Source organism: Mya arenaria, chromosome 3 (assembly GCF_026914265.1).
Source record: "Mya arenaria isolate MELC-2E11 chromosome 3, ASM2691426v1".
Lineage (NCBI taxonomy): Eukaryota > Metazoa > Mollusca > Bivalvia > Myida > Myidae > Mya > Mya arenaria.
Window position 1 is genome coordinate 57103809 of NC_069124.1, and position 15755 is coordinate 57119563.

At 34.1% G+C, this 15755-nt stretch overlaps 1 protein-coding gene across 1 annotated transcript in view; it reads right to left on the bottom strand.

The window, feature by feature from the left end:
- The window catches only part of LOC128228824 (gamma-aminobutyric acid type B receptor subunit 2-like), a 126540-nt gene that overhangs the window by 16034 nt on the left and 94751 nt on the right, over window positions 1-15755 (bottom strand). Inside the window, exons 2-4 of the mRNA XM_052940325.1 lie at window positions 1720-1857; window positions 393-563; window positions 20-127 (exon numbers count right to left, since the gene is read on the bottom strand). Coding sequence (XP_052796285.1) covers window positions 20-127; window positions 393-563; window positions 1720-1857 — 417 coding nt within the window. The remainder of the gene's footprint in view (window positions 1-19; window positions 128-392; window positions 564-1719; window positions 1858-15755) is intronic.

Consider the following 15755-nt stretch of genomic DNA (forward strand, 5'->3'; position numbering starts at 1 on the left):
GAACTTAAACAGGTAATACCTTGATGTCAATCAAGTTGGCATGGATGTCTTCTAGGCGACGGAAGGAGGTTGAGACCTTGATGGTGATGTTGTGCTGCTCGAGGGCGTTACCCATCTCATCCATGGCCTGATGTGGTTTACAAGAGAGGTGAAAAGATCAGTTTTTAATGGTTTAACTGATATGACTGCCTCTACTCAGTGTTAATCATAAGTATCTACTGTTGATTCACCAGAATGTACATTTGTTTAATACAAGTAGAATCGACAAACAAGCTATAATAGTAAAGCTATGCACAATACTTGGTTCCATTAGGTTTATATAAAACATGTTCAAGGTCTTTATAGAAGTTTAATATTTGTTAAAATGTCAAACATTTATAGTAAGATTTTACCAGTGAGTTATCCCCTTCCATCTCGTACAAGGTAGCTACAGTATCCCAGCCGAAGTGCGATATGAACATGGCACGGGGCGCATTTTGGGAAGAGTCGGCCGGCGCCAACCGGAAGAACGTCCGGTACTTTTCCCGCTCGCTCAGAGCAGGCGACGTTGACGCGAAAGACACCTGGAAGAGAAGAGGACGCTTTCATTTCAACGTTATTTTTTGTTATTGTTGCTCGTGAAGGTCATAGTTAGTTCTGTTGTTGTTGATAGTGCTGCTACACTTTCTATTATGAAGGTAATGTTTGTCGTATACACATGAACGTAAATGTATCTACATCCAGTTTTGCTGCTGATCATTGTGATTCTATGACTGTTTTATGTTATTTGACACAACTGGTCTGTCATTGAAGTTCTTGATTGTTGATTCGTTTTTGTCTGTACTTGTCGTTGTTGTTGCTTTAATTATATTGATTTCTGCTGTGATATTATTGTTTAATGCTTTCGCGATGTTTTCACGCCGACAAAACTACAATTTTCCGTAAATTATAGCTGTTGAAAATGTGATTGTACTTATTGACTCTGCTACTATAGTTTCTTCTGTGACATACACTAGTTATGATTTTTCATTATTTCCACTATGGTAAACATACTGTCATTATTATGATTTCGCCGTGTTTGATGAGGATTTAGTGATTGTGTTGTTGATGCTGATGAGGCTGTTTCTACTGTTGTTGAAGTCGCTCTTTGGCAAGAATATACAGTTTGTTGAATTCCAATGCTTAACAAAATTGAGCAGAAACTGGTTCAGCCTCGTTTGCTATATAAACATTTTCGAAAACTCCCTAAATTGAACATTCGTCAATGTACCAAGTTTAGTAATGACTGCATGTATTGATACTCAGGTACTTGAAAACTATGAACTTATGAAGCTAAATTGTACGCGTATATTTTATCACCTTTATATTAAATACGCGCCAATAAAAAATAAAACTCTGGGTACTATCTTTTTTGTAATTTTACCTTTAAAAAATGCTCATTTATTTCGGTTTAGCTGTCATTTAATTGCATGTTAAGGGCTGGCTATTGGACCACGATAAATGGGAATATGGGAACGCATATATAATTAAATTTCATGAAATTATACATTGAAATACAATAATAAGTTACTTTTTATTTGACATCGTTCACACACGATCCACACAATACAGTACCAATTATTTATGTCATTGGGTGAGAACAATGATATGTTTTTTTTCATAATTAATGTATATATATATATATATATATATATATATATATATATATATATATATATATATAATGCATATAAGACATACCATAAGGAGATTCCAGTAAGGCACAATTTCTGCGAGCGTTTTCGTGACTTCTGAACAAGCGCCTCCGATGACCATAATAAGTTGAGGATGGCGGTAGATAAGGTCATAAAGAGCGTCCATCCCCACCCCCGGGTCGCACTGAAATATATGTCAAGACATACAGATCAAATAACAAAAAATATTAATTATTATGTTGTATGATGTCTGCATAAAATGTAACATAATATGTCTTTTAATATAGAATATATTTCAAGTTGATTGATATAGTATAAGGTGGATACAATTGACAGTTAAACAGAAAGATTCTCTAGTCAATTTTATGGTTAGACAACAATGCTGTTGACCATGATTAGTGAGGCTGGAAGTAATAATCACTCGAGCCAGAGGCGGACACATTTACCCGCTTTAAGTAGCTTGTATCTTACAGGACTGTATTTTTGATAGTATCATGATCACTATTTGATCAAACTGGTCATCATCGTATCTCCTATTTATATTCTATTCATGCCTACCGTACAACCAAATGCAATACAATGACCTATTAATATTGCTGAAGAGTCAAAGAAACCCGGTGGTTTAGAAGATAATAAACATGTATTGCATTTTCATGTTGGTGATTTTGGTGATTACTACGACGCAAAACGTATCTATCAAATACGTATGTATTGCAAGATAAATATTATATTATTAGATATCATATTGATTACAACATGATCGAAATTCAGAGTTTATAAAACGGCATATAAATGCCTATGGGCATTTTTAACCGAGAAATGGTGAAAGATAAACAAAATATAACCATACACAAATACTAACAAAGAGTAAAGAGTGGCATACATATATTCAGAAAACATAACTTTCAGTGGTATGTTTTTCAATTTCATTTCAGCTTTCATACAATTTTAATCGATCACTCATTAAAACATAGTATACTGATGTATTTTAGATGTGGCACTTCTCGACAATAGCTCTTATCATATTTCGCTAAAATCAAGAGGACAATTATCTTAACGTATGACAAGAATTCATATATATATATATAGATCGATCTCATCATAAAAATGTTGCGGTTAGGTCTAGAAGACCATTTTAGTGAAATATTGCTTCGTTTCAGTTCGCTCCAAATTGAAGAACGAAATTTTTGTAAGAATATATCTGATACACATTCTGCAGTCTGAAGAAGACTCTTTGACGCTGAAAGACGACATAGGCCGACGTCGTTAGAACATGAACACTTATTGTGGTGATTAACTACCTGCATCTTTAACTTGAATTTTTCCAAAACCAAATAAACACAGTTACTTATCTCCTATTATGTAGATTCCAGATGATATGGAGGTTCACTTGTCTGTGTCGTTTTGTTATTTGGCTACTGGGCTTGTCACTAGAGTTTACATGGTATTATTAATGCGTTTTGATTTGTCATCAAGTGTACGATACAAACAAAACAAATATTTTTCGAATTTCTCAAAAAGTACTTATTGCAAAACATAAATGCAGCATTGACAAAAATAAATATGATGCTTCAAAAACGGTCCTCATCCATAAAATACTCCGACTGAATATGTTTATTAGTCGTTTGCGGAATTGCAAATATCGTCTGCAACTTTCTCAGAAACCATCATCAAATGATTAATTGAGGCTTCATGTTGACAGACCTGTCATAACGCCAATGACAATTGAAGACCAAGCCAGATATTTCCCTGAGACATGGCGTGTGACAGGTATACAGACGTGTTTATGCAAAACTTGGATACCAGTAGCCAATTTCTGGACGTGTAAAACTTGGCAAGCAATAGCCTATTACAGTATGTGTAAAACGTGGCAACCAGTAACTTATTACATGACGTGTAAAACTTGGCAACAAGAAGCTTTTTACAGGACGTGTAAAACTTGACCACAGGTAGCCAATAACAAGATGTGTTACATTTAAAATCCGGTAGCCAATTACAAGAGGTATTACACTTTGATACCAGTAGCCAATTACAGGACGTTTTACACTTTGATACCTGTAGCCAATTACAAGACGTGTTACACTTGGAAACCGGTAGACAATTACAGGACGTGTTACGCTTGGATACCAGTAGCCAATTAAAGAATCCTTCACCTCCCGTATTAAGCATATTTGTGTTGTCTCTTTAGTGGCCAAAATGAATTGCTTAATGAACATATAAAGGTCAAACTCGAAGATGACGCCGCATGTGTCAGGTACAATAACTATCAAATAATATATTTTGACAATAAAGAAGTTAGAATGTCTTCAAAATCCTAACTTTGATTAGATCTGACAAAAAAAACAACAGATTCGTAATAAATGAATAAAAGCTGGTCACTAGTAATTAACCAATTTTAAAGTAGCCAAAGTCGAATTCTGGTCTCCGCGTTCTTCTTAATCACCTGCATCTTTATTACAACGTTTTCCTTAGCGAATAATACAGCAACATGGATCACACATCATATTGACATTCAGTGGAGATAATTTGTCTATACGCATTGCTGCCAAATTTCTAAAAGGTAGGGGAAGACAGAGCGGTTCCGGTTTGGGGTGAAATCATGCTGCTTTTAAGGAACCCTTTTATAATGTGTGCTTGTTATTATTGAAGATGCCAAGACCCAGGCTGAATCTTGGGATTTCGGGAAAGAGTTTAAATTAGTCTCCTCCTGAGACAGCGATGTTGTCGTCTGTGGCATAAAATAACATTGTCATGTTAATTCAATCAAAGCAGATACAGTAAGTTGGCTGATGCCCAGCAATGAAAACTGATATCAAACGGTTTTCATTCGAACTATTTCAAATAACTTCATATAGGCATATGATTTAATGCCAGTACAATTAACAACAACTTTTACATGAATACTACAAGTACAAGTGTAAGTTGTGTAACACAAACGTGCGAATGGTGGTTAATACAGCCAGCAACCTTTTTAAAGGACAACAAGCAAACTGTGCGTTCGGCATTGCATAAAAAATAAAATTTCCCCCAAAATTAGTATTGATTTATTTTTATCAGTTCAATAGTTTCAATGAAAGACATGCGTTTATTCTTCTTCAGGTTGTTAAACCAATTACAATTCATTTGTATGCCATCATGAGTCACAGTATAGTATCATGTTATCATAATTCGTATATATTATGATTAGTTTATTTGCTTATTCTGATCTGACAAAGCATACTTATATTTTAAAAAATAAACTACAATTTTCAGAGAAATTTGATTAATTAAATAAATTATTGCTTTCCAAAAATATTTCTATTGTATTTAAAAGAATTACCTCTTTTATAACTTAGTATTACTTAATATATCTGCTTTCAAAAAATATTGTTATTTGATTAAGTTGTAAAACCGCTTCATTGTTTTTAAAGAAGATTTTTTTTTACAGGAAGTGACTTTTTCACTATGTAGACTGGACCACCTTAATGGTTTTGACTGACTACATAAACATAGTCGATACTTTCTCATTCTCTGATATAAATATCATACAAAGATAAAGACATTTGATTTAAATTCTAGACTTTAACTTATGAGGTGTACCTTCACTTTAAACTTAACTTGTGTCACACGACATACCATTTGATCGTGCTATAAGTTGTTCATTGTATGGAAATACTTGATTGCAAATCGTAATGCTACAGCTGGAACCTGTTAAAAATTGTTAAAACATGCGTTGTGAGTTGCAACAACATTCCAGCATGAAAGAAACGTCAATTATTATACGGTTACAAGTGATTATTAGAGATGAAATAAAACATGATATTGTGAACAGTGACGTAACGATTTCATACTTTTTGAAACAATTCACTGCCGTTTTATTTCCGTTATATGAATATATTAAAACGAGTAATTGTGTGTTTCAGGGTAAGATCGCAATATCGTTACCACAAGAAGTAAATAGTTCCCTCGTGGCTACGACAAGTGTGATCTATATAGCATTTGGTGCTCGCTCGGTAAGTATTAATGAGAATTACTGATATAAATAGAACAACACTTTGTGGTCCTTAAATAAATATATAAATATGTTTGACTCGTTCAGACTCGTTTTTATCAATTGAAGAACACTCATTTAATAAACCTCTTATTGAACGACCACTCATTTAATATCACCTATGTGTTATTACCTTAAAAAGGAACTGCTGTAGTTTACCTATGAGTTAATAAAGTATACAGTTTTTTATCTTTCTGATTCCATATCGCACAGTAGCATATTGCACAAGCGCAAATCCGCTACCACAATAGCGTGTACGATGCATATTCATTGGTTGGACAGATTATTTAAGTGTGTGTTAGAAATATAATCAAATATAATATAATCAAACGTTTACAATAATTTTTTTCAAGTGTCTCTATTTCAAAATCACTTCTAATGTTTTTGTATTTACCTCCTTGCTGTTTAAGAAATACAAGACAACAATTCTCATCTAAGCCAAAGTTTATGTACCCCTGGCGCGCACACCAGATAAAGTTAGAATAAAAATGACATAAACATGTTTTACATGTCAATCTCTTCTCGATTCTTCACTTTTCATTATTTAAAAATCAGATCATTCTCACATAACGTACGTGTCGAATAACCCAGTTTCAGGGTCTAGATACGAGACAATAACCTCAAGACTCCGTTGATATTGGCATGGCATCTCTCTACGAGGGTATTGCATTGTAAATATCCTCATAACCGTTAAAAGATGCTGTGTGCCGCCGTAGCATATATAAAAACTGTTGATTTGTTTGATCTAGCTGTCATCCAGTAAACAAGAAAATGATTACTTGTGTCTTTTTAAGTTAAATTACTTCCATATAGTTAAATTCTTCAGGAGTGGTTTCAAGCTACGAACTCCCCCCCCCCCCCCCCCCCCCGTGTCCAAAATAATTACACCATTGTACAAACAGGATGGCCTACTGATGCGTATATAACATACAGTCATCCATAAAGCACATCGGCGCAAGCCTGGTAAAGGGAGGTCATGTGATCTGGCATATGCCGGTTACATGCAAAACAAGTCTATAAGGCAGAACAGAGAAAAGCGGCAGCGATCGGTTGGCTACCATTATATCGTTTGCCGCCTTCAGTTCATTTTAAGTTTGACATGCATACATATCCTGGTTTCTTTCTGTGACGCAAAAATGGAATATAACAAGTGACTCACTGGGTTTCAAATTGTAAAAGGCCTTCCGCTGCGAACGGCGCTCTAACGAAAAGTTTGCCATTTTCTAATATGCTTTTCGGTAATTTCATTTCCCCTTATCTAATAATAATAAAACGCAGCGTTTACTTTGCCTGGTTAAAACTGTAAAAAGACGTCAACAACATGAAAACACGTCGTTGTGTTTCTCTCGTGATTTCCCAATTAACGCTTATATTTTCAGTCTTAGGCTGTCAGCTTGCAATGCATTGACCACTATTAGATATACACAGTCATTGAACACATATAATATTGTCTGCCTTCAAGTTGTAGGATTCTGTGCTTCCTGGCAATAGTTCTTTGTATATTGGGCAGATAATCAATAGGGCAATTATCTTTAAGGATGACGAGAAATCATATTTAGATTTGGTATCTGATCATAACTTGGACGATTATGTTTAGAAGACCATTTCGGTGAAATATTACTTCGGCTGATTTATTTGCAATGCATAGACATATTTTGCATCTCGAAGAAGACACTGAGACATTGATAGAGAACATTGGCCAAATTCGTTCATAAAAGTTTGCATCCGGATTATTTTAAAAACAAATAAGTCACGTTACTAAAGTTACTACATTCCAAAGAATGAAATTATGTGCTGATAAATATGTTTGTGTTCTGGCTGTATTGTTTTGTGCGGTGTTAGTCTCTTGTTTGGTGTATATTGGGCTGTAGCAGGGTCTTCGTAACATTTTGGTTACTTGGCCCGTCCCTGTAGATTCATCGTATTATGAATGCGTTTGAAACAAAGCTCAGTTAAGTCATCAACTTAAAAGTGTAAACTTATAATATTTGTTATTCTAAAAATGCACCATTGCAAACAAATAAATGCAGCCTTGATTAAAATAGAAGCGACCCTTGAAATCGCTCGCCATCCTTGAAATATGTAAGCTTAATAGGCTAATAAGTTGTCGGCGGTTTTGTAAATGTCGACCGCAACTGTCTCAGAGACCTTTATCAAATGATTAATAATTAAGGCTTCAAATCGGCAGAACTGCCAATAAGCCAATGATCAGTAATTATCTACAATGATTTCATTCTGAGGGCTGACCCAGATTTATTCCTGATACATGGCGTGTGAGACAGGTAGACAGACTTGGATACTAGTAGCCAATTAAAGGGCTTTCAAAATATAGCTCTCAGTTCGAACTTACAGAGTTTGATAAAAAACATTTCATGACCGTGTTTCATAAACCGATCAAAGTCAGCAATGTAAGCGTTATGGTCGAAACACGATACTCGCCATCATAAAACTCATTATCATCATAATACTCTTCATCATCATCATCATCATCATCATCATCATCATCATCATCATCATCATCATCATCATCATCACCACCATCATCATCATCATCATCATCACCGCCATCATCATCATCATCATCATCATCATCGTTTTCGTCGTCGTCGAAACTACCTCTACCACCACCAACACCAACACCAACACAACCATCATCATCTGATTGTTTATAGAAAACCCAATTAACATTGAATTCACATATTTACACATTTGAAGACAAATGAGATATAATTAACATGATCGTGATTTCAGATCTTTAAGCAATTAGCCTTCAACAGGAACGTATAATCTTTCAACTTGCTGACATTTAACTAATGAAAGCGTCTCCAAAGTACAAATAAGGAATTCGTTTAGTTTTTACTTTTTACAGCACACTTCAAGTCAGAACATGAACTCCATTTCGATTGTAAACTCGAAGGTTGATTTACTGATATCCGTTCCCGTTGTGTAATAAAACGTTTTGAACTTAAGGAAAATGTTTCTCTCTGATCTTCCAGTGCATTAGTCATCGTGTTCCTGTTTTGTAGGAAATTATGCTGCTTTTAGGAACCCCTTTTTAATGTGGGCTAGTAATTATTGAAGATGCAAAGATCCAGCGAGACTTCTCAATGAGGTAAGCACAAATGCAGATCCACTCAAGCAGCATCTTGGCATTTCGGAAAAGGGTTTAAATTAGTCTCCTCCCGAGACGGTGTTGTTGTCGTCTGCGACATAACATGACATTGTGATGTACAATCAATCAAGGTAGAAGCTGTAAGTTTGCTGATTACCAGACCGAACTGCTTTTCGTACTTAATGTGATGGCCATTCCAAACAATTTAATATAGCTCCTTAAACTCACATATCAACTTCAATTCGATCATAAAACATGCAAACGTAAAGAGCTTTTAATAGTAAATGCTTATTGAAGCTATTCTGCTGTTTCAAAGCATTCTTGTCTTGTGTATTATAATAATGTAATAATTTACAGGTAAATGCATTAATGGTTGTATCCATATGTTATCAAATCATATCGTAACACTGTAATATAGTTATTGTTATATGTAATATAATTCCATTTATGATTTTATTTTGAACAGTGATGGTACATTATTGAGAACGTGTTTAATTTGGCTCTTATTGATTTTTTTAACTTTCTAAATGATTTAAAACTTTAAGACGTAGGTACTAGCGTTCTTACTATCATTCACCTTTATGAAAATTATGCCCTATTAAGTATATCGTGAATAATCTTTCATGTTTGGCATTTAAGTAAAATATCCGACTACAACGTATAATGTCAAGGCTAAGGTTGTATGCAATAAATTGTAATTTATTGCAGATTTTATCAGTGCACTATAATCTCCATTGAAAATAACGTTTTAAAAAAGACAGCATGTTGTAACTGACAAAATAAGACCTAAGCCGTAAGTCATATTCCGTAGACCCTAAGACGTATGCTTTATTTCATTTAGTTATATCTCATAGGCAAATTTCAACTACAAAATATCAGGCCAGAGTCGTTTTTAACATTCTTATGAGCTGCGATATTTATATACATACTACGTGTGTAACACTTTACACATAATGTTATTGATAACATATTAGTTAAAAATGGGTATGATAACAAAAGAATTGTAGTCGGCAGCTGTGAACTATAGTTTTTAGGCTGTAGGCCGCTAGGCCTGCAGACTTTTATAACCTTATCTCGGAAATCGCATCGGCAGATCGACATAACATTTTAAACTTTTAGCGAATTAATGCGCGCGAGGGCGTATTAACCCTAGCGCGGTTAGAACTGCGTTGGTCAACGACCTAATTTACATTAACATTTACATCGAAAATACCTAGTAAGCAATCTGCTCTAATTGCTACGGACTGCGTTCTGCATATTGATCAGCTTGCTAAAAGTAGCGCCGTAATGAGTCTTTAGTCTATGCTATACGGTTAATATGGTTTGGAAACGCTTCGTTTTTCGTAATATAACGCAATTGTTATATATTTTGATATCGGCGAGTTACAGAATGCAATATAGAAAAGCAGAATCCGCAAATAGTTGCAAAATGAAAGCGGACTGAATCCAATAAATACATGTATTGTATACCTGTGTTTAGATTTTGCTTCGGCCGGGGACCGATAATATCTACATGTGCAATGTAGTTAAGAATAGAATGTGGGTCATCGCATTCAGACAGGTTTATTCCCCGAAAATAAACTCTGAGAAGTCGTTAAAAGACGGAAAAATTTGGATCGTATTATGATGCTATAAAATGCTAATTAGGCGTAAGATATCAAACCATAATGTTTTAAATGAAATTATGATACTTTTTTTTATCCTACAATCAGATTTTTCATAAGTATAATTTCTTCGTTTTAAATTGCCTAAATCGGCTATTAGTTGACATTTTTATTGAGATTGTTAGTTTTTAATTGTGTTTGTAAAATGTTTGTCGCATAAAACCACTCTCTTGTGTAAGTACATACTAACAACCTTTTAACCATTTACTAAATGAATATTATACACTTTTACAATTCAGATCAAACCGAGTAAAGCGTTGACAGGCTATCGACCTGCTGCAAATTTTGTCATAGTCATGTAATGCCAAATGAAATGGAGAGTATGTGAATATTTCTAAGTTTGTCTCAGTTATTTCAGTCCAATATCTTGAGCATGTATCATCATGCATATGCATAACTAAAAACAAAACTGATATAAATCTGTTCATTTTGTCCACGAGTGACATATGTTGAGGGCATTATTAAGATACATGTACGTAAAGCATACAGGGAAGAAATAGTACTAGTATGTGGGTGATTCGACCCAGAGGTACTTGGCGTTGTAGAAAGAAGTCTTAAACATAAACCTAATTACTATGTCCAATTTTGTTGGGATGCATTTGGTTAAGCCTGCATACCCTGTTAGTAAATTAAATACGCCTCAAGTCAAGTTTGAAGTGTAGAGTAGATTTGACTAAATATTCCTTAATGCTTTATCCGTGTCAGTGCATTGTTTATGAAACAAAAGCTCCAGATAAGGTTTTATATGATTTTGAGTATTACTCCATACCTTATAAGTAACTATTTGGCGTATTCCACATTTCAAGTGACTTATACTACATGATCTTATTGAGAATCAACATTAAACATAAAAGTTTTTGCGAAGGAAATTATGAGCGAGCATATACTATCTTTAGATGTTTATGTTAATACATATGTTTTACAATTACATGACTATACTCACAAAATGTTGCAGGGCGAAAGCCATTCAACGCTTTAAGCGCTTTGATTCATAGTATACGTTATGTTTCTCTAAGCAGTACGACTACAAGTCGTAATAAAGAATTGACTGGGAGACAGTCTGCTGTACAATTATTAAACGAGCAAAGACAGAGTCTGTCATAATAATAGGACGCTTTTCTAACGACCTGCCACACGTCTTATACTGTGTATAAACATGTATCCGTCTCGATTGCTATCCGATAAAAACGTGTCTATATCACGTCAGAAAAGCGAACTCGTCGAGATATACGATGTAAGAAAAGCATACTTTCATTACATACTCTACTCATTTACCATGAATTCATTATACACGTCCGGACAGAAGCTTCGTAATATACACTATATTTTGATGTTCTGATTCCATATTAAACAGTAGCGTGTTGCGGATAACGACTTCCAAAATAGAATGTACGCAAACGAGAAAGGATGCATTTTCAACAGACGGATTATGTAAATGTATTATTTCAATAAATTTCAGGAAAGCGCCAACTACGTTCCATGTCTGAAAATAATAGTTTCCATCTGTTTCAATGTGTAAAATTTGACAACAATAAATAGTTTAAACTAGTCAATCGTTGGTGGTTATACTTGTTTTTAACAAATCTCGTTGAAAATAACTACTAGTGCGTGTTGCTGTTGTAAAATCACTTATGATTGTTCAGTATTTTCCTTGTTGCTGTTTTGGTAATTCAAGACAATAATTCCCATCAAAGCTGAAATTAATATTCATCTGGCTCACAAACCAGAGGAAGTCAGAATAGAAAAGACATAAACATATTTTAACATGTCAATCTCGTCCATGTTCTTCATTTTTCATTATGTTATTAGCAGGTTATTCTCACAGAAATAAGAAGTCTTGGAAACACTATCCCAGTTGAGTCAGGATTTAAAAAAAACCCAACAACATCTGCAATAGCCCATGTAAGTTTTGGCATAGCATATTCTCTTGTTGTTATTTTTGAATGTCAGCTCGACATTACATCCTCAAAAACACAAAGCATGTGGTTATCGTCTGGAAAGTATGCTTGACTTGAATAACCACAATTTCATTGAACAAACTTAAATAGACCATATTCCATTGAACAAACTTTAATAAGTGAAAACAGAGGCAGTAAGGCCAACAATAATTAGTTTCCATTTTCAAATTTTTGAGTTTCCATTGGTTATATCAAACCTGTGAGAACAAAAGCGAAAACATATGACTGGTGCCAATAAAACAATAATACAAAAACACATTATACCATGTCTTATCAAAAGAAAGATTGTGCATTGTGCCTCGATGGCGGAGTAGTAAGCTTTACCAATATATATAGGTGTCCGAAGTCACATGACATATGTAACGGTTTGATGCTAAACTCTCCACTTTTCCATCCGTTTCGTATCATCAGAGTGAGGAATCCAAAAATGTTGATAACTACTTGTTGGTTATTATTGATTAAATTCTATAACATAAGCTTGCGTCTTTTCACAAACGTGTGTCGATGTAAAAGGGCGTAACTCATCTCCTTACACACGGACAGCTATTTAATATACACATGGCCACTGGTCAAAACTGGGCGGTTATATACATGTTCTTTTCTTCACAAATACTGTCTGTGAAATACTTCCTGACGTGTTACATGTTTTTTTTTGTTTTGTGTTCAAATTATTTATCTGTTAATCGCCTTGGTCACGATATAATGACAATTTCCTTTTTGCTGTTGTTACGGTGTAATTTTCTTAACATGTTATGTTAAAATTGTCTTTTTTATGTCTCATGACATGTAGAATATATCTGTTGACTCAACTTATACAGACTTCCATCGCTTGATTTGACGCGATTTCTAATTTCAGACTCCAAATAGCCAAAATGTGGCTAAAAACTGTCGTTACGATGTTTCATTTCAAAATTACCCCTTTTTTAACATAAAAAATAAAAAAATACTGGAAAATAATTTTATCAGATATCTTGAGCATTGAGTAAGCAATTTAGTCTTCTTTCTGTAGCTGGTTATTTCATTTAAATTGCATAAAAACTGACGAGGTACTACTAAAATAACTGAACCCACCATTTCGTTACCAAAATCTGGCTTTTTTCAATTCAGGGATACAAAATGGCCAAAATTTCTTAGCAATATGGTATTTTGTGAAAATATGACCCTCAATTGGAAGAACTACAACTCATTTATCAATAGCAATAAGAAATTTATACATAATACCTACATTACCAAATTTATTATACGCCTAAGTATGCACCCAAAAATACAGAAATTTTTGTCCCATCCGTAGACGCATGTTTTTCCCAGCAAGGAATATGCTTAGCATATAACCAACCAGGCAGATTTTGCATTTCCATTCAGTGACCAAATATATTATTTGTTGCATTAATATCTGATTGTAATTCGTAAATATGAAGCTCAACATGTCAATGTCCCATCCGTAGACACCATGTCCCATCCGTAGACACATATAAAATACTCAGAATTTGCATATATTAAGCGAAAAGAACCACTTTCCTTTGACAGAAATGTAGCACATATTCAAACCTAGGCAATGGATTACCAAAAACAACTCATTACCTTTGTATTTTCATTTTTCCACTTCTATATGTTGCTAAAAACATTGAAATTCATGCCTTAACTTATTTTTTTCTATAGTGTGTATGTTTGGGAGTTAAAATAAGTAGCCAAAATACAGGATGGATTATGCTGTTTTAGCCAGACATAAAGAGGCCTATTAGAAATTTATTTATGGTTAAGAAAATGAACTACAGTAAAGCTGGTAAATGTCTACGGATGGGACATTTAAATCACGCTATGTACGAAATGTCCATTTATAAATTCAGGTGTGACTAGAATTAACATTAATACAAAAATGGACAAGCAGAGAAATAAAAACCATTCAAATATACCTGAAATTGACATTAATGTAAGTGCAAAAGCACTTAGAATTAAAAGATACAGGGGAAAACAGAAAAATTAAAGAAATGAAAAATATGATGAAATGAAGAGGAAAGATGCTGAAAGGAAAAACACATGATAGGCAAATTGACAAAGGGAGAAAAGAAAGTGATCCAAGAGAAACCAAAAAACAATAATAAATATGGAGAGAAAAGAAAATGAAATAGCTTGCCAAAAAGAAAGAAGGTGCAGACAATATCGCAAACAAAACTAATGGAGAAAACCAGACTCCTAGACAGACACCGTGTAACAATAAGAATAGAGAAATGAAAGAAAATGAAAGCCTGAAAAAGAAGAAGAATGTGCTTAAAGATGCTTAAAGTACAGAATTGGACGATGGGGATAAAACTTAAAAAAATACAGTGTGCAAAATAGACTTTCAACAGACCAAGATACTACAAACATTGATCAAACAAAAACAGATGGTACAATAGACAACGATGATATTAACAGATCCAGAACAGCAACAAATTCAGCTGAAATATAAGTAATGAGATGTGTGAGCCTCCATTTAATTCAAGAAGCAAGAAGTACAAAATATAGAGCAATACCAAAAGTAAAAGAAAGTATGCCTACAACACCAAAGCGTAAAACAAGAGTGTAAGAAAAACTGATAGAGTATGTCACCAACGATGAGGAGAAATTTGGAAGAAAAGGGTGTTATTGTACCAAAGAGTGCTAGAAGAAATTTAAAGCTGAGCGAAACAGTCAATATGAACAACATTAAAAGAAGAATACAGGATGTGAAATTGAGTCATGGAGGGACTTCACAAGAAAAGAAGACAGAATACAACAATGTGTTGCAATGTGTGCTTGATAGGAATATAACCAAATACCATACTAGCTTCGGTAGTGGGATTGCTTCCTTCCTACATTAGTTAGGTGACCAACAGGGAAAATAGACAACACCAATGGAAAGAAGTGGAAACTAAAACCAAGAAAGACAAGGAAAGATAGGCTGACTGCAGGAACTGTATTTTGTCAGTAGATGTGTCCGGAAAAGTACCGAATGAAAATGATGTAAAGTTACTCAATGGAGAGAACATCCAATCTCAAGTAATGACAATGACCTTGGCCGAGGCATATGAATTATTTATTTTCTGGAGTTCTTAAGTAGTTAAGAAAAGGTCATTGACAAAATGTCATTTAACATATGATTCAGAACAGTTTCTCAGTTTTGGAGTATATGTATATCAGTTATCAGGGCTTTTTCTGCCCATTTTTTGAAAAAGTATCCTAGACATTTTGGGAAAATTTGCGTCACAATTATGCCTAAATTGGGAAAATTTACAGTTAAAATAACAAGCTTTTCAGTCTCCTGCAAATGAGGAAATTATTAAATATAAGTTTATTTTC